The sequence below is a fragment of the Humulus lupulus genome, chromosome 8, assembly GCF_963169125.1.
Source record: "Humulus lupulus chromosome 8, drHumLupu1.1, whole genome shotgun sequence".
NCBI classification, from domain to species: Eukaryota; Viridiplantae; Streptophyta; class Magnoliopsida; order Rosales; family Cannabaceae; genus Humulus; species Humulus lupulus.
In genome coordinates, this window is record NC_084800.1 from 5,265,718 (window position 1) to 5,285,981 (window position 20,264).

The 20,264-nt window shown below is 32.6% G+C and overlaps 2 protein-coding genes and 2 long non-coding RNA genes across 10 annotated transcripts; 1 reads left to right on the forward strand and 3 right to left on the reverse strand.

Annotated features, from left to right (window-relative positions):
- Positions 1–4,872: 4,872 nt before the first annotated feature.
- LOC133794275 (uncharacterized) lies at positions 4,873–8,542 on the reverse strand. 7 transcript variants are annotated; one of them, XR_009875167.1, is made up of 7 exons: positions 8,258–8,542; positions 7,787–7,875; positions 7,025–7,195; positions 6,761–6,849; positions 5,947–6,025; positions 5,204–5,290; positions 4,873–5,068 (listed from the first exon to the last, which is right to left on the reverse strand). It is a non-coding gene; the product is annotated as an uncharacterized LOC133794275 (long non-coding RNA). The 7 variants fall into 7 exon arrangements; XR_009875166.1 differs by having other exon boundaries at positions 8,253–8,542; XR_009875165.1 differs by lacking the exon at positions 7,787–7,875.
- Positions 8,543–9,518: 976 nt separating this feature from the next.
- Positions 9,519–11,205, reverse strand: LOC133794919 (protein ALP1-like). The gene is made up of 4 exons (XM_062232360.1): positions 10,764–11,205; positions 10,281–10,678; positions 9,645–10,004; positions 9,519–9,524 (listed from the first exon to the last, which is right to left on the reverse strand). Exons 1-4 carry the CDS (start codon positions 11,203–11,205, stop codon positions 9,519–9,521), a joined length of 1,206 nt encoding a protein of 401 aa, XP_062088344.1.
- A 2,459-nt stretch (positions 11,206–13,664) lies between these two features.
- Positions 13,665–14,594, forward strand: LOC133794279 (uncharacterized). Its single transcript, XR_009875172.1, has 3 exons — positions 13,665–13,749; positions 14,217–14,322; positions 14,419–14,594. It is a non-coding gene; the product is annotated as an uncharacterized LOC133794279 (long non-coding RNA).
- Positions 14,595–16,600: 2,006 nt separating this feature from the next.
- Positions 16,601–20,018, reverse strand: LOC133794269 (cysteine-rich receptor-like protein kinase 44). The gene is made up of 7 exons (XM_062231475.1): positions 19,034–20,018; positions 18,753–18,881; positions 18,198–18,340; positions 17,869–18,079; positions 17,501–17,735; positions 17,127–17,277; positions 16,601–17,019 (listed from the first exon to the last, which is right to left on the reverse strand). The coding sequence occupies exons 1-7, from the start codon at positions 19,857–19,859 to the stop codon at positions 16,690–16,692; spliced, it is 2,025 nt and encodes a 674-aa protein (XP_062087459.1). The 5' UTR covers positions 19,860–20,018; the 3' UTR covers positions 16,601–16,689.
- Between the last annotated feature and the right edge of the window lie 246 nt (positions 20,019–20,264).

Here is a 20,264-nt window from a genome sequence, read left to right on the forward strand (position 1 = left end):
ATCAGTAGAAAATGTGAAGTGTCCTGCTAGTGGAATGTTTACTCCTTTAGAGTCTTCCATTTTAAACTTCTGAATCACTCTTTTTAAGTATTTTTCTTGACTTAGCAGCAGACTCCTTTTGATTCTATTTCTGATAATGTCTATGCCCAGTATTCTTCTAGCAGCTCCAAGATCCTTCATTTCAAACTCATTTCTTAGTATGCTCTTCAATCGATTTATCTGATCCATGTCCTTACTCATTATCAGCATATCATCTACATAGATGAGTAAGAACACTGCTGAATTCGAGTCTAAATTTGCAAAGTACAAGCATGTATCATAGTCTGACCTTGAGTAACCAACTTTGGTGACAACTGAGTCGAATTTCTTGTACCATTGTCTAGGAGATTGTCTAAGACCATACAGAGACCTTTTAAGTAAACAAACTAGCTCTGTGCTTCTTGATTCAGTTTTGAACCCCTCAGGTTGAGTCATGTATATTGTTTCTTCAAGTTGACCATTTAAAAATGCTGTCTTAACATCCATCTGTTCCACTTCCCAGTCATGTTGAATTGCCAATGCCAACATCATTCTAATTGTCTTCATCTTGACAACTGGTGAAAATATTTCAGAATAATCGATTCCCTCAATTTGAGAAAATCCTTTTGCCACAAGTCTGGCTTTAAAAATCCTTGGTTCATTGTTAGCAATTCCTTCTTTGATTCTATAAATCCACTTGCAGCCAATTATCTTTTGCCTCTCTGGTTTTGGGACAAGAATCCAGGTATTGTTTTGCTTCAATGATGCAATCTCCTCCTTCATTGCATTAATCCAGTTGAGTGAGTCTTTACTGTCAACAGCTTCCTTATATGTCTTTGGTTCATTTGGAGATCCAGAACTGATATTTAAAGCATATGTAATAATATCAGCTTCTTCATATCTGACAGGAGCCTTGATTTCCCTTCTGACTCGATCCCTTGCTAATTGATAATCACTGAGGTCTTCCTCCTGCATCTCAGTACCACTTTCAGGTTCACAGTCTTGACCATCTTGATATGGTTGTGTAGAATCGATCTCAATACTGACTTCATTTTTTCTTGGTGAGTTTTTACCTGCAAAATCAGAAACCATACCCTTCTCATTTCTTTTAAAAGGAAAATCATGCTCATTAAAGATAACATCTCTACTAATTATGATTTTGTTAGTTTCAAGTGAAAGCAGCCTATATCCTTTGACACCAACTTGGTATCCCATAAGCACACATTTAATTGATCTCTTTCCTAGTTTATCTTCAACATTATGAGCATAAGAGGCTGAACCAAATGTTCTTAGATGTGACATTGAGGGTGGTTTACCATTCCAAAGTTCTTCAGGAGTTTTAAGACCAATTACTCTACTTGGACTTCGATTTATTAAGTAGCATGCAGTATAAAGAGCTTCACCCCAGTATTTCTTAGGCATATTAGATTCAATAAGCAAGCACCTAACTTTTTTTAAAAGTGTCATATTCATCCTCTCAGCAACACCATTTTGCTGAGGGGTTTTTATAACAGTTCTATGCCTTTGAATGCCATTTTTCATACAAATATCATTGAATTCATCATTAATAAACTCTAAGCCATTGTCAGTTCTTAGAGTTTTTATCTTACAGCCTGTTTGAGTTTCAACATATATTTTCCAGATCTTGAATTTATCTAAGCATTCATTTTTAAACTTTAATAGGAAAACCCAAACCTTTCTACTGTAATCATCAATGATTGATAAGAAATACTGGTTACCTCCTGGAGTTTTAACTCTACTGGCTCCCCACAAATCTGCATGGATGTATTCCAGAACTTGTTTTGCTCGAAAACTGCTTTGAGTAAACTTGATTCTGGTTTGCTTTCCCTGCACACAAGTTTCACAGAAAGGGAGATTAGAATGTGTATAATTCTTGAGTAAGCCTTGCTTGGATAATTCCACCAAGCCTTGCTCACTTATATGACCCATTCTAGCATGCCATAACTTCGAATCGGCAATTATTTTGCTGACTGTTGCAGCCTGTGCAGGTAGTACAGTTTCACCATTTAAGAAATAGAGACCATGTCTCTTAATCCCTTTCATAACCAATAAAGAACCTTTAGTAATCCTTATGGTGCCTTTGCCAGATTTGTACTCATAACCCTCATCATCAAGTGTCCCTAGAGATATTAGATTTCTCTTCAAATCTGGAATATGCCTGACATTCTCTAGAGTCTTTATAGTGCCATCTGAGTTTCTGATTGTGATTGATCCAATGCCAGCAATCTTGCATTTATGGTCATTTCCCATAATTACATTCCCTTCATCAACTTTTGAATAATTCATAAACCATTTTCGATTTGGACTCATGTGGTATGTGCAGCCACTGTCCAAAATCCATTCTTCATCATCTCTTGTATTTGAACTGGTATAAGCCTTTCCACTTGAAAAATTCGAATCTGATGTGTGATCCATTATGGTGAACACATCACCATCTGAGCTGTATGGATCCTCAGTTACTGCATTAGATCCATTGTTCTTTTCCTCTTCTTCTTTTCCCTTCTTCTTCTTATTCTTTAATTCCCAGCAATATTTGATCAGATGTCCAACTTTACCACAATGGTGACACTTTCTTGTTTCTCTTGGCCTCGATCTTGATCTTGAGTTTGAATTCCATCGATTTCTTGAATTTCCTCTTCTGAATGGTCTTCCTCGAGCAACTAGAACTTCATCTGACTTTGATTCTTGTTTAGCAGCTTTTTGCCAATTCATTTCAGCATCTCGAGACCTCAATGTGCCCATAACATCTTCCAAAGTCAGAGTATCCCTGCTATACATTATCACTGTTTTCATTTCTTTAAACAGTTCAGGCAATGCATTTAAAATAATCACAGCTTGATCTTCTTCTTTTATGGTTTCACCCATGTTAGTTAAAGCTAGAAAAATTTTGTTTAAGTCATCTAAATTTTGTTCTAATGAAACTGTTGCATTCATTTTAAAACCATAAAACTTCCCTTTCAAGAAGATCTTTGTGGCTGTAGACTTTGCCATGTATAGTTGATCGAGTTTGTTCCAAAGTCCCAATGCAGTCTTTTCTCCAATGACCTGCCTAAGTACATTATCAGCAAGATTCATCACTATTGCTGATCGAGCTTGTTTGATGATTGTGTCAGATTCTTTCTTCTTAGCAGCTTCTGGCTCTGACTTCTCAGTGGCTTCTTCCAGAGCTATATCAAGTTTTTGATAGATGAGAATCGCCATCATCTTCTCCTTCCAGAGACTAAAGTCCCATTTGCCATCAAATTTCTCCAGATCAAATCTGGTTGAGGAAGATGCCATCTCTTTCTTGATCTTTGAATTTGTTCAAAGAATCGGTTCTTGTGCGAACCTGGCTCTGATACCACTGTGGTAATCCCTGCTAACACAATTAAACAGCAAGCACAACTACAAACTAATGCTAAATGTTAGCAATAATAAAACTGATGCACAAGAACACAGTAAAGCCAATCAAACAGTCGAATGATAAAGTATTGCTACAACAATTCTCTCAGCAAAACAGAAAAGAAAATAAAGCAAGAAACACAAACAGTTTTATACTGGTTCGGCCAAATGGTAGTTCCTACTTCCAGTTTCTCCCCTTTATTGATATTGATACAATGTGTATACAACTCTTGATTACAGCAGCTCAATCTCTCAATGATCAAAACACCATGATCATGAACAAATACAAAAAATACTCTCGGGAAAACTTTTGCCTCTCAAATCACTTGAGAACAAGAAAAGTGATTCTTGTTCAGACTTTAATCTCCTTAGCTATGATTCAGTATGAATCAATCTCACTAACTCATAATACTCTACCCTCTAAAGAGTTCTAACCAACGGTTTAAATAGAGAGCAAAAGACTAAACTAACCCGAGACTATTAACTAACTTAACCACCTTAACTATATTAACATTAACTATCGTATAGTTAAGACTTCTTGATTCTTTTATGTGGATTACAAATACCACAACAATCAATAAGTATTTTCATGTTCTCACCATTTTTAGCTTGCAAGGTAGTAAATTGTTTTACTGTATCAGTCAGTACATCAATCAATGGATCTTCAGTCCTAGCCCTCTTTTTACCTCTTTTGCCTATTTGTGTTGTAGAAGTTGGAGTGTTTATGCAACTTGTATTGCCAAGCAACTCATCTAATGGATTGAAATGATCAAAGTCATCATTTTGATCATTCATAATCTCTGTCTCAATCTCTTCAACTGTTTCAGAGAATCCCATTGCACCTTGACCAGTAGCTCGATCCTTCCCAAAAACTTGGCCCAAATCATCATAATGAGGAAATGATTTGTTTCTTAAGCCTCTTGCTGTTGGGTGGCTCTACAATATTGAGATAACATGATTCAAATGTAACAATAAAATAAACTAAATTATTGATAAGTAATAAAATCAAAATAGAGATATCACTACTACAAAAATGGGATTTTCCGACAGTTGACTAACTGTCGTATTTGCCTATGCCGGCGTAGGGGTAGCTACGCCGATAGTTATTAGGTGTCGTCGTTGCTGGCTACGCCGACAGTTATTAGATGTCTTCGTTGCTAGCAATGCCGACAGTTATTAGGTGTCGTCGTTGCTGGCTACGTCGACAGTTATTAGGTGTCGCTGTTGCTGGCAACGCCGACAGTTATTAAGTGTCGTCGTTGCTTGCAAAAAAAATATTTATTTTTATTTTAAATTAAAAATTATGATTTAAATGAAACATTTATATACAAATCTAAAAAATTATAGATTAAAATAACAAAACTTAGACAAAGTATTTATAAATCTAATAAAACAAAATTTTGACAAATATAACTCAAAAATTATATAGCCTTATCTATAAACATAATCGTCTTGGCTTTAAAAAATATATAACTAGATTTACAAAGTAAATAATTAAACACTCAAAAAAGAATCATTTACTCTAATAAAAATTACAAATAAAATAAGATACTAAATTCATTGTCATACAACATATATTTCTTCTTCTTGTCATTGTACTCACCCTCGTTACCAATAGTCTTTACAAAGTAAGAATTTGTACTACTTCCTACAACAATTCAAAAAAAAAAAAAAGTTAGGATTCTCAATAGTTCAGACTATGATTAGTGTCAAGATTTTAATCAGACTGCGATTCGTGTGACAATCATAACTGTGAGAAAGACAAAAAGAAATAGAGATATACCTTTGCCCTATGCTGTTAAAGCAAACTTGTTTCAACAGTCTCACATATTCCTAAGGTGCTACTTGTTACCTTCTACCGTGAACTTACCTAGAAGCAACAAAATCAATAAATGGAGTCACCCTACAGGATACTAGAAGAATTATAAATCACGAGATAAAATTTAACCAAACTTTTGAATATAATTTTAGCTCAGAAGGACAATATATAAAAAGAGTCATTTCTACAGCAGTCTCAAATTCAGGATCTGTTTTCATACCATGATTTCAAATTATCAACAAAATTTAAACTCCTTACTATTTGTACATGTTTAATCTAAAAGTACAAGTTTCAAGCAGATATAACATAAGAATTTGTTTCAATTCATGTATGTAGTTATTTCTATATATAAAACATGCAATAATAAAATAGCACACATAAATCTGAATACACCAAAAAAGATGAAAATATTATATCAAATTAGATTAAATATCCCCAATTTAATCATCATAAAAATATAAAAAGAAAAATTATCCAAATCTAAATAAACAAAGCAATATAAAAAACAAAGTATCCCACACTAATGCAGTATCAATGCATTAATTATATTCACTCAGCTATCACTAGAATTATTCTTGCTTCATTTTTTTTTTGTCCCTGATGCATTATTTTTCAAATTAGTTCCATAGAAATAACTAGTCATAAAATCTAGTTATTGCTTTTTTTTCCTGGTTATGATATCAGAGTAGTAGCAGGGTAGTAGGCACCTTAAATGTATGGGTTTTGTCATGCAGTCCCGTAAGTTGAACATGCATTAGTCTTGAAAATTTCTCTCAATAAATGGGACTGAGATCAGATAAACATTGTATCAACGATGAGAGGATAAATATTGAGATCATAGTGAGAGAAAGAATATGGCAGTTATAAGGAACCTGAAAGAAATCATCATATTCATAATTACTACAAAGCTGAAAAGTATCACAATATATAAAGTGTGGTTATGAGGAATTGAATAGATTTCATGCTCAAAATAATGATCAAAGTGTCCAACTAAGATACAGGTAATAATTTACATAGAAAACCCAAAAACTTTCCCCTTTCTGACACAAAAAATAGAGAATAAAATTAATACAACAAAATATTTAACCGGTAAAACATAACAAATCATGTAATCAAGTACCACAAGCTTTAAAGTTGGAAAACCAAGAATATAATAAAACCTCCTTAAATCAGTGCAACTAATGACAATCCTACACAAATTAAACATATTTTTCCACCAAAGTCTCAATTTTTCACTCCATTTAACAGATCTCAAAAACAAAATAAAAAAACTACAGATATAAACAAAAACAAATCTATAGATCATATTTATTTATCAACAAAAACAAAAACCAACTACAAATATCAACTGCTGATCATATATAAATAAATACACATATATACCACAAAATCAAAACTAGTTTTGGGTGATTTTCTTCATAGTAGCAGATCAGAGAGAGGGAGAGAAAAAAAATAAAGTTAAAACTGAAATAAAATGAATAAAACCAAAAAAAAAACATATATATTTGTGTGTGTGTATACCTGGTGAGAGTGAGAGTGTGCTAGGAAAGGTACCTTTCAGCTTCACCACTGACTCAACATGACCCTTGAGTGTATGCAACTCCCTAAGCCTGCAATCATAAATCGAAACAAATATTTTTTCTAAGCAGCTCGAAAAAATTTAATCACAACAGTTCTTATGATCAAAATATGAGTAAAAACACTTTGCTAAGGCAATAGACCCTTCAAAACCTGCCTAGTATGGCAAGCAATACAACTTAAAATTAGAAAGCTGCACTTGCTCACCTTGCCACCTCAGCCCGGCGCTTGGCTTGTTCTGCAATCTATGAAAGCTCCCTGTAACTACTTTTTTCGGGTGGATTCCGGTGGTTGAAGACCATGGAGTGTCCTCTGCGTTGCAGCCCATTGTGCTTCTCTCTCTTCTTTTCCATAGTCTTTATTTGTGGTAAAGACAGTCTGTTGTAAGCAGAACGCAAGAAAGCAATCAATAAAACAAAAATGAGAAGTTTAACCAATGATTTGTCTTATTCTCCAATCACAAGAAAACTTAACAAACTCTCTACACCTTCATTAATCATTCACTCTCTTTCGTGTGTGCATGTGTTATCCTTGCACATGTATATATATATATTTGGTGCTCATATGTATTTATGTCAAAGACAAAGGAATCATACACGTGATGAGAGTACTGATAATAGGTAACTTCTGCTATATACTTTATACTACACACACCTTAATTGCAATTATATCTAATGAGCCACATGTATGATTAATTAAAGTTTTATGACCATTCTGTAGTATAAATCATAACATTCTGTTTCAATGCACTCAAAATCAGTGACGAGAAATATACAAGAGACCAACACAATATATATTGAAGTTTATTACATAGCAATTTATATATATATGTACTTGCAAATTACCATGGAATTTCATCACTTTCTTTTCTGTGCTATATATATATATATATATATACACATTACTGATACTTGCATTCATGAATGAAAGGATCCAAAATTTAAGAGCTAAACCAACAATCAAACTCACTCTCATCCTCCATTCTTCCTTTAACTCTCTCTAGTGTGGTGGTCCTTTCTCACTCACATCCACATAATCAAACTCACCACTCTCATTCTCTGTGCACATATATAAACCAGCAGAACATACTAATTATAAAAAACATATAATACATAAAAATATCAATATTGACCCATTAAAGTTCTCAATCTATAAATCCTCATCCCAGAACATCTGAATGTAAAATGCGTTAGCAAACCACTTTTGATGAGCCGACATACTATTAATGACTAAATTTTTTTAAAAAAAATCGATAAGCTAAAGTGTCAAACCAAAGAGCTAAATAAAGCCAAAATAGTCAAATACAATTTACCATGTAACTCTCAGCAAATTTTGGGTTCAACAAGCTTTACCAAGAAAAATTTATGAAACTAAATATTAATCTTTGCAACTAAAAAACAATATCTGCAATTTATCAAATAGGTTTAAGTTTAACCTTACAAAAACAATCTCTGCAACTAAAAAACAAATAGATGCTGAAACCATTCCTGTTTCACTCCGAGAGATCCAGCCCCATCCTTGCGCCCATCGTCAACCCAGCTCCGCCTTCGCTGTGAGCCGCCGCACACCTCCGCTGTGAGCAACGTCAGGCCTTCGCAAGCCTCTTCGTGCTCCGCCTTCACAAATGCTCACCCCGCGGGCTTGGCTGTGGTCTTCCATGGATTTGCGAGAAGAAGAAGGGATACGGAGAAAGAGAGAAGAAATGGAGTTCAAGTGAAAAATAGGGAATTTGGGGAGGGAGCGGCAAACAATAAAGAAAGCGGGTATTTGGGGATTTAAGGTTTTATTATTATTATTATTAATTTGATAAAAGGGTTTCATTATTAATTACAGGCAACATATATATTTTTTTGACAAAATAGATAACATATATTTATTTTTTAATTTTAGTTTAAAAAAACACTTATTATTTTAACTTTTTATCTCAATATGTATTATCAATTTAATATATAATAATTAATTAAAAGTACAATATAATAAAAAAAACAATTATTAAGATATTAAAAAAATAAATTATTTAAATAACTCATTTTCAACTAAATTACTATAATATATAATGTTAAAAATTATTAATAAATATTTATTAAATTATTTAGAAGATATCAAATTTAAAATAATACATTTACAATTAATATTAATTTTATAAATATGTTAAAGAATAATAAATATAAATTTTGATATAAAAATGATTATAAATACAAAAGTTAATAATATGAAAAATTTAGAAACAAAAAAAATCCAGTTTTAAAAGTTTTTAATAAATACATAATTTTTATAAATATATTTATATAATTTAGTTTATTTTTAAAATTATACTATTCATTAATTATAATTTTAGACTTTTTATTTTAATTTTGGCGACATTTTATGACTGTCAGCATTGGTCTTGAATTAACTGTTGGCGTTGGGGTCAATAGCAACACATTTTAACTGTCGGCATTGGTCTCGAATTAACTGTCGGCATTGGGGTCAATAGCGACACCTTTTAACTGTCGGCATTGGTCTTGAATTAACTGTCGGCGTTGGGGTCAATAGCGACACCTTTTAACTGTCGGCATTGGTCTTGAATTAACTGTCGGCGTTGGGGTCAATAGCGACACATTTTAACTGTCGGCATTGGTCTAGAATTAACTGTCGGCGTTAGGGTCAATAGCGACAGTCAAAAGCAACGGTGACAGTTATTAGCTGTCGGCATTGGTCTCTATGCCTACAGTTTTTAACTGTTAGCGTAGAGTCATGCTAAGCAATTACGACAGTCAACAGAGTTGACTGTCGTGGTTGGGTATCGGGAAAGCCCAGTTTTGTAGTAGTGTATAGAGATACTAACCTTCACCCATTCATCAAAGACAGATTTTTCAGCCACAACACATTTGTCTACCTCATTCCACCCAAATCCACTAGCATTAGGTCCTAACATTTTAGAAATTGCATGGTATTGTTTCTTCAATATCCTAACACGTGAATCAATATGTGGTTGTGCTTTAAGTCCACAACCATGAATCTTTTCAGCCATCATTTTCTCTAACTGTTGTAAGTATCCAGGCTTGAATGTACCATTATCTGCTTTCCACCTTCCACCATTAGTCAAATCCATTAAGCACTCTACCAACTTAGAGTCCTCAACGGTGGTCCATTGATGCTTTTTCCCACCAATTGATATCGACTGGGAACTAGCATCCATTTTTTCCTAAAAAAATATCAAACACAATTATGAATGCATATCCAACTTAAACAAGCAAGCATAGATTAATAATCCATCAACCAATCAATTGTAAATAAATTTAAACTTAACCATAAATAAATTCAAATATGTATGTTTACATTATCATAAATAATAACTCAGCGAAGTTATACAACTCCATATAACCATATTACATATGATGAAAAATATCCTCATAGTTCAAACTTGATCATGAAATAAGTTCAACATAATCAAACATTTCAGAAAATAAGATCTAGGCACATCGAGTTCCGCACTTGATGTTTCAATATGCCGATAACAATCATCACCTATATCATCACTATCATCACCAATGTTACTTTCCTCAATAGGAGAATGTTCCAAAGGATCCAAAGGCATTTCTCTTATAATCAAGTTATGGAGAAGACAACATGCTAAAATAATTCGACATTGTATCTTCACAGGATAATATGATCGACCTCTAAGAATTGTCCATCGTCCTTTCAATAATCCAAATGCTCTCTCTACTATATTCCTAGCAGATGAGTGTTTCATGTTAAAAAATTCTTGGGGAGTATTTGGTGGGATATCCCAATCGTTTAAATGATATCGTTGACCTCTATATGGTGTTAAAAATCCTTCACCGTTGGGATATCCAGCATCACATAAATAATAATATCCTACAAGTCATTTAACAAAACAATTTAGAACAATAATCTATATGGTGTATAAATATAAAAAGTAGAATTATACTTATTTAATTACCTTGTGGAACCTTAAGACCGTTTGTCCTAGATATAGCATCTCTCAAGACTCTTGAGTCAGCTGCTGAACCCTCCCATCCAGGCAGAACATAAATAAATTGCATATCTTGTGACACCACCCCTAATACATTAGTGGCAATTTCGTTCTTTCTGGTCCTATATCTAGGTCTATCTGATGATAAAACATTGACCTTGATGTATGTACCGTCAAGTGCTCCCAGACAATTCTTAAACCATTTCCACCTTTCATCTGTTGAATTATCAAGAATTGGCTCTGGTTTTTTTAGCAATACATCATGGAGACGTAACAAAGCACCTAATACAAGATTGAATTGCCTACTTATTGTTTCACCTGAACGTGCAAATTGACGTCTTATAATTCTATTCTTCACATCATGAGATATGATATGTAAAAATATAGCTACCATTTCTTCAACATCCATATTTTTAGTTCCCTTTAAACCCACATTAGTTCTAAGAAGGTGGCATAAAATGGCAAATGTTCTCCTATCCATACGAGTGCTTTCTAAACATGCTAAATCACAATCATGTATCATTCGATGATAGTTTAGTTGGCGTATATGATGCCTTTGAAAAGAAGTTTCACCCCATATTATTTTTCTTCGTAAACCCCTTTTAGTAATGATGATAAATAGTATCAAAATAAACACACACATCATATCATTTAACATCTCCATTTCTTGTATCAATTTTGCCACCAATCTTTTTTATTGTAACCAATGGAAGACGAGCCATATCTGAACTTTCAACCAATATAAATGTATTTAAGTCATCTATTCTAAAAGCATTACTTTTGCACCAAATCCATAACCTTACACAAATATTTCATAATCAAGTGATTAAAGAATCAAAATACTTGTAAAAAAGTCTATATATAGAAGGAAAGCCTAATACAATGCTCACACACTAACTCATATATATATATATGTGTGTGTGTGTGTGTGTGTGATTTTTATTGGGCAATATGCATGTGCCTGTTTTGATTGAAAGATTGGATAAAATCTACACTACACACAATATGCTAAAAAGAGTGATTGATTGGCAATATCTTATTTGTGTAGATAAAATAAAATAAAGCAAAAATTCATTCAATTAATATTTTTTGTTTTTACTATAGTGAACTTTTGTTTTATCATCATTAGTTTTAATAGTTATAATAAAAAATTTATGTGAAATATTTGAACAAACACCTTGTATGCATATAAATCCACAATAAATATTGAACAGAGAAATAATAACAATATGTATATTTATATAATAACCCTTATTTTGTATCAAAGATAGACAAAGTTATTGCATTTGCCTTTCAATGGATGTTAAGTATAATTAAGTTAATATAATGATAGAATATAAATGGGTGCTAACTGCTACTATCTGCTAATAATGCTCTTTATCTCACTTCTCCTTTTATGCTTATGCCTTATTAATTAATAACATTAACAGCAACAATAATTAGCAGCTCATAATGCTTCATTGCTTTGGTAATGATAATCATCAAGCAAATGAATTAAAGGAACACTCTTTGTTTCCTGGTCACAAGTTCATGGCATAATGCTTCATTGAAGATTTTAAGGACTGAAAAGAGAAAAACCCTCTCATATCAGATTCATACCGTGGTTCAGTTCCAAGTGAGATCGAATAGCTATGACGCCGACGACGAGGAAAGAGATGGACGCCGGCGAGAAGAATGGCAAACGAGAGAAAGAAAACTCCACACCACTGTAAATATGAGTATATATATAGTCTTAACAAATTTTGTATTTCTTGAAAAAAATCACAGATCGCCAGAAAAAAAAAATCAAACATATACCATATATATATTCTCTACAAATTTCACAGATTTAGAAAGAAAAAAAAAATCAACTCACCTAAATATGCTGATTTTTTTTTTTAAATCAACCAGATCTTGAGGAATAGAAGCCTAAGGAATAGAAGCCACAAATGTTGTTGAGCAAAAAAAAGATGAGAATTTTTTTTTTTTGAAACAGATGGAATTGTTGATGAAGAAGAAGAAAAAAATTCTCACCTTTGAAAAGGTGATGAGAGAAGGAGAAAGAGAGAATTGGATTCCTAAGCATTTAAAACCCACTCTTCATAATGTTTTTACTTTACCCTATAAAAGAAAGACCGGAGTTTACTTTCCCAATTTTAAAAAATCTAAAAAGTGTACCAAACAAAGTATTGTTAACCACTTTACCATTCTCACTCACCTAAACTACTATAACAAATGGCCCCTAGATGATCATTTTTCTGTTACGCGTTCACTATGAACATTTGCAACATTATTCTTACAATTCATATTATTAATTTTAAGCTAGAGCAGCAAGTACTCGTATATGTGTTTGTGTTTATATGTTGTATCATCTAAAATATTACTACTCTATTTAGCGTGACTAATGCAATCTTGTTGCTCACCTGTTTGTTGGCTGTGTGTAAATGAATCTACTCAGTACTTAGGCCCTTGGGTTTAAGGCAATAAGCTTCCTAATAACTCCCACTGGATAGAGTTGTTGTCCAAATTATATTTGCAGATACTGCTCTGTTAACAAATATTATTGTGCTCTGTTCGTGAGGAGAAAATATTAGTCACTGTTCGGCTTAGGCCACCTAGCTGGAGAGAACAAGCACTTTATGATCTAATAGCTTGGGAATACGTGGATGACCACTCCATGTTTTCAACAGTCCAAATCATGACAGGGCTGTAACTTCATACACCTTCGGTACTTTTTCCCCCTAGTTTTATTCTGTAGCCTTATGATGTTTACGAGATGCCCAATCGTACATGAGGTTTGCAACCTTTTCCCATACAGTATACATATTTGAGTTTTCTAAAGAAACCTGTGCTTGTTATAATCTTATTATTTCATGCGTTACAGATAAAGTTTTCGGGCCAAGTTGTGCTACTCGAAAGGTTTATGAAGAAGGTGCCAAGGATGTGGCTTTATCTGCTCCCACAGGAATGAATGGTAAATTATTTTTTTATTTTTTTGGCAAGAATTCGTAGTTCTTTTTTAATCCAATGTTTTTGATATCTTTTCCTCGTTGCAGCAATAATTTTTGCATATGGGCAGACTAGTAGTGGCAAGACATATACCATGAGAGGTATCACAGAAAATTCTGTAAATGACATTTATGAACATATAAAAAATGTGAGTTCTAGCTTTGTTCTAGTTTCTTTTGTACTTTTTTGGTATCCTTTCATTTTGTCTTAGAAAAATTTAGGTTGGTAAAACATGGAAATATAAAAATCATTGGCTAAGTCAGTTGAGATTTTGTAGCATGCCATATAAGTTGAGAATTATAATGGACAGGAGATCGCATAAGATATTACTAGGTGAACTTTTATATGTTTCTTGTTCTTGGATGCATGAGAAACCTTTTCTATTGAGCTGGCATAAACCTCTCTTATGTGTATATTATTTAAATTTTACAGTCCCCACTTTACCTTGATACTTTATGCATTGGAGATCTACAATGAGACTGTTGTTGACCTTTTGAATCGTGAATCTGGTTCCTTGCTACTTTTGGATGATCCTGAGGTACTTAGAAGAAATTCATCTATCGAAGCCCTTCCAGAAAAATTATTTATCCTGAAATTTTGTTTAAACAATATTATTTTTGTCCTTAAAATGCAGAAAGGGACAATTGTGGAAAAACTAGTCGAAGAAGTTGTAAAGGATGGCCAACATTTGAGACACTTAGTCAACATTTGTGAAGGTAAATTAGTTCACTTGTAATTTTAAGCTGAAGAGATTTTGACTTTCTTTATTAACAACCAAATTTCCCTTTCCAAGCAACCATAACTAACTTCTTTATTGAGCTTTCAAACCATCTCTCATCAGAAGAGAATTTATTGTTATTATATCTTACTAAGAAAACAAGTTTTAATGATTGTATATTCCTGTTCTTTAATAATTAAATGTTGTATGTATGCTATTAGTTGTGGCATGCTATCGTTTAGTGGAACAATGATGTGAATTATTGAATGTCTATATCCAAACACATACACACATATATGCATACATATATATTTGGCTGTTAGTGATGATTATCTCTGATGGGTTGATGCTAGCTTAGGAAATATACTGCTTGATTAACTGCTCTGGCTTGGTAGCTGCTGAATATGAAATTTTAGTGGTTTAATTGTTTTTATACTATTTCCTGTTTCTAATTAATAATTTTTCAACTCAAAAGGCCAAAACAAGGTTAGGAATTTTTGTTTCTCTAGTTTGTTGAGAATGATTGAAGGAGTATCATTTTGATTATCAATTTCTACAATTATTTACAACTAGCCATAACAAAAAGATCATACATATATATGTGATAATCTTTTTGGTCTTGTCGTAGTACAGATTTTTCATAATTTTATTATACATTTAAATTTCATTGTCTCGTATTTTATTGATCATTTTTCCTAATTCTTATATGATATTTTAATTGTCAATAGGGATGGAAGTATTTCACGGTGGTTGGACTGAATTGATACCAGAAGCACTGATATTAATCTTTACAAATTTAATGGATAAACTTCACTCAGTGCCATTTCTTTTCAAGTCATGGAGCAAAGTTATTTTTTAGCCTAATTGCCGGCATGACATAGATTTTGAAGGATTGGATGACTTATTAGATATTAATGACTCTCATAATGCTTACCTGTTTACACAAGACTTTGAAGAACTAACAATCTCTGATGTCATTTGGTCAATATATTTTCCATTATTATAAGGCTTACTTTTCAAGATTTTGCTATAAAGATATATTGACATTTTTAAGGCGGACTGAGTTAGTGTTTGAGACTTATTGTAGTATTTTTTAACAGTGAATGTGTTGAGTTTATTAGACACTATATTGCATCAAGTGTTTTGAATCACAAAACAAGTTTTATTAAATAAAAATTAACTAGTGTTTCTAAATAATTGTAGAATAAGTAGATAAAAAAGTATTATGAATACCGAAAAGCTTATAAAAATGAGAAAATAACACAAAAAATGTATTATTGTAAAATAAGTGGATAAAAAGGTATTATGAATATCAAAACAATAATTATATTTTAAGCTTATAAAAATGAGAAAATAACACAAAAAATGTATTATTGTAAAATAAGTGGATAAAAAAGTATTATGAATACCAAAACAATAATTATATTTTAAGCTTATAAAAATGAGAAAATAACACAAAAAATGTATTATTGTAGAGTATTCAATAATACTCTCAATATAAGAGCAATGAAGTCTTATGAAAACTATTAAAGATAATGATAATTTAAGCATATTAAAATATTAAAATAATACTAAAAAAGTCTTAGGATAGAGTTTTCAATAATAATTTAGTATAAGTGGAAAAATGTATTACGAAAAGTGTCATGACTTACGATAACACAGCTTTTCTTAATGATTCAAAAAGTATTATGATAACTATTTTATAATACTTTTTTGGTATTATAATAAGCATTTTTTCTTGTAGTGATTCTTCTGTACATTTGAGATCTACTATAGCAAAAAAAAACTACTTACATGATTACTCAAAATAGTTTGAAGTCAGAGGGAGTTGGTATTGCATCGAAGGCAGATTTTAAAGCAGCTTGTTGCAAGTTCTTTTATTCTGTTAGGGAATCTAATAGAGTGGATAGGCATGTCCCTTTTTTTGCTTATGCTATTGTTATAACCAAATTGCCTATACTTGTATAATTGTGCTTCGTTGAATGAAGATATATGGTTTTCCCAAAAAAAGAAAAAAGAAATATGAGTTAGAACTGTAGACCTAATATTTCAATGTGCAGAAAATGGTACAAACTTAGAAGACATTAGAGAAAATACAAATTTAGAAGAAATTTATTATTATGTAAATGACAAGAAGGGCCATGCATGTTGTAACTACAAGTTAAATATTAATCTTCAACAACAGCACTAGCGAGGGAAAAGTTCAGTGATTGATCCTTCATTTACAGACTCCCTTTTTGGCACATTCATTCTTGAATTGAACTCAAGTGGGAATGTCGATATATCTGATCCCATATTGCTATGCATAAAGAAAGCTGGCTTTGAGGGTAATGGGAGGGAGGTAGAATTGCTATTTAACATGAGAACAATAGTATTCATGGTTGGTCTGTCAACTAAATTTTCCTGGACACACAATAGTCCTATATGGATACATCTCATTATTTCACATCCTGACCCAACTCTCATCAAGGGATCTACCATTTCTGAAGCAATTCCTTCTCTCCAGTGTGTCCATGTCTGCAACAACAATGATGTTAAAGTTAAAGTTTTATTTCAAATGTATATATTGATATATATATATATAAAAAGTTGTTCTCTCTTAATTCTTGCTAACTTATACTTACACAACTTAAAAGGTCGTCTATAAGCCCCCCTTGATGAAAGTTATTTATATTCTGTCCGCTTATCATTTCTAAAAGTAATACACCAAAACTGAATACATCAGATTTTATTGAAAATTGTCCACGCATGGCATATTCTGGAGCCATATATCCACTGCAAACACAATAAAATAATAATTGAAATTAATATTTATTATTACATGAAAATTATCTAAAAGATCCATAATTTTGCTTATAACTTAATTGCATCAAAACTTTTGAGATAATCATGACTATGGGACACACAAAATTATTAGAAAGAAACTAATTTTATAAGATGGTGAGATTAGTTGTAAAACAATATATAGCCTAGCTAGTTTTAAATATTGTGTACTTACTATGTTCCCACTATTCTATTTGTGTTGTCTTGAGCTTGATCAACAAAAAGTCTTGCACATCCAAAATCTGATATCTTAGGATTCATTTCATCATCTAACAAGATGTTACTAGCTTTAATATCTCGATGGATAATTCTCAAACGAGAATCTTCATGAAGGTAAAGGATACCTCGAGCCACGCCTCCTATTATTTTGTAACGCCTATCCCAATCCAAATCTACACGCTTCCTTGGATCTGCATATTCAAATATATTATATATTATTTTGTCCACGATGAAACTTTAAATGAAGCATAATATATATATAATTGTTTATTTTCATGATAATTGTGTTTTAAAGCACAATTATCATATGAAAAACAACATTACCAAATATGAAGTGATCAAGACTTCCGTTTTGGACAAACTCATATACAAGAAGCCTTTCACTTCCTTCCAAGCTGAAACCGAGAATCCTAACAAGAATGCGGTGTTGAAGCTTCGCAACTAGCATGACCTCATTCTTGAATTCGAGATCACCTTGGGCTGATCCAATATGCAATTTTTTCACTGCTATGATTTCTCCATGGGAAAGTTTACCCTAAAACACATTAACATAATGGTGAAATTAACCATCATAGGAATGAATTGGATCTGAAAATTATTCCATAATATGTAAAAACAAAAATTATTTTTTATATACTTGCATTAGTTCTTACCCAGTAAACAGCACCAAATCCACCATGTCCAAGCTTATTTTCCTCAGAGAAATTATCCGTAGCAAGTTTGATAGTGTCGAAATTGTATTGCAAGGATTCCACACTTAAAATTTCTTCCACGGGTTCGTTGGAGAGGTGATTAGCTTGAACAACACAAATATATGATATAATTTCATTTCTCTTAATGGCCATCAATGGTTTCATTAATTAATAGAGAAATAACAAACTCTTCTAAATTGACTGAAATTTTATCATGCCATATATATACGTATTGATCAAAAGTTTCAATAAAAAATATATAATGATATTATACATGCTTGAAACTACCGCACATATATCTCACTTGGATCGTTTTGTTTCTAATGTTTACTTCATCAATTTTAAAAAATATATCATGCATGTCGCACTTGATTTTCAAACTTTAATCACCTCCCTTTTTCTACTAAAAAAAAAACTAACCAACTAAGGAGTAATTAAAATAGTCTACAAAGTCTAAAATTAAATTAATCCTGTATTAATTTTAAAAACTACTATAGGTTTTTTTGAAATACTTACTTTTCCTCAATATCATTGCCTTCCTCAGTCTTAAACCCACACAAATGGAGATGACTATCCCCAACACAACATTAGCCCCAATTACAACAATAAGGACCGTTCTAGACGATGATGCGTTTTTCTTCGTTTCTGCAAAATCCAATAATTGATGACCAGATGATGAGTTTCACAATATAATCTTCCACCAGTAATAATACTTGTACAGTACCTAATATGATAATTAAACAAAGCTAATAATAATAATAACAGCAACAAGATTACATTATGATTAATTTGTTTACCGTGTGTTGTCAGAGGCGAAGGAGGAGATGCCGTTGATCGTTGTGACAGTGGGGATGGTGGCGAAACTTCAGCAGCCGTAGAATTATAGAAGAGGTAATCCTCGTATCTATATTTACAACTGGTGCCGAGTACTTCTCCCCCCTTTTTCTTATTACAACATCCTGGAAAAACCTCAAAAGCATCATCCAAACAATTGTTGCAGTCGATCAGGGACAAGTCAGGTGTGCACTGCACAAGCCCATATATGGTTTTAAACCCTGGAGTTGTTACATTATCTACAGCAAATTTTCGAAGTGAACCACCAGCGGCAGCTCGACTTTTCAGATTATCTATTAAGCTTCTAAGAGCTTTGAAATATGCCTCAACAGTATCGGAATCGGATGACACGTTTTGGGTGTTGTTGATAATAATATTTGGTCTGGTTTCCATGATGCCATACAAGGAGCGGTTAGAGTAGCGCAACATACACTTGTCGAGCCATGCGACTGCCTCCTTCTGATTGGGGCAGACCTCTTGGAGAAGATGTGTAGACTTGTTAAGACAGCTCCGGCAAACGTCCGGCATGGTGTCGCCGTCGCATAGTCCGATTGCGAAAACTTGGTTGGAGGCATTTCCGGAAGAGAGATTGTAAAAGCCGTAGCCATTATCGTTTTGGGAGCTGGGAAGGGTTATGAGAAGGTAATTGAGATTGTCATGATATTTGCTGTTAAGGGTGTAGTTACCTTTGTCGTTGAAACAATGGTAATTTTGGGCTGTGGCTTGTTGAGCAACGATAATGAAGATTGAACAAGCTAGGGAGAAAAATAGTGATGTCGTCATCGCCATCGATCACAGCTAAGCTGTTCTAGAGATATGGCTAACTATAATTATGATGACACTGCTTGATATTAAGATACTTGCCTAAATAATATTAGGCTAGCTCTTTATCACTCCATAAGTACATGGAATTTTTTAAGCTAATTTTAAAAATAAATTCTCTTAATTTTCTTTAAAAAAAAAGACTAAGAATATTACCACTCTTATATTATTATTTTTTTCAAGGGAAACCGAATAGTACTATTACACAAATCAACAACTACTTTTATGTTTGACTTTTAAGTACATCAGATTTGATGTCTCGTGATATTGCATGGTAAAGGAAGTCTTCCAAACTTGACCAAGATTTATTTCCTATTGGTTCATATTCGGATAAATGGAAGCACTATATATGGACCGCAATTTTACATCAAC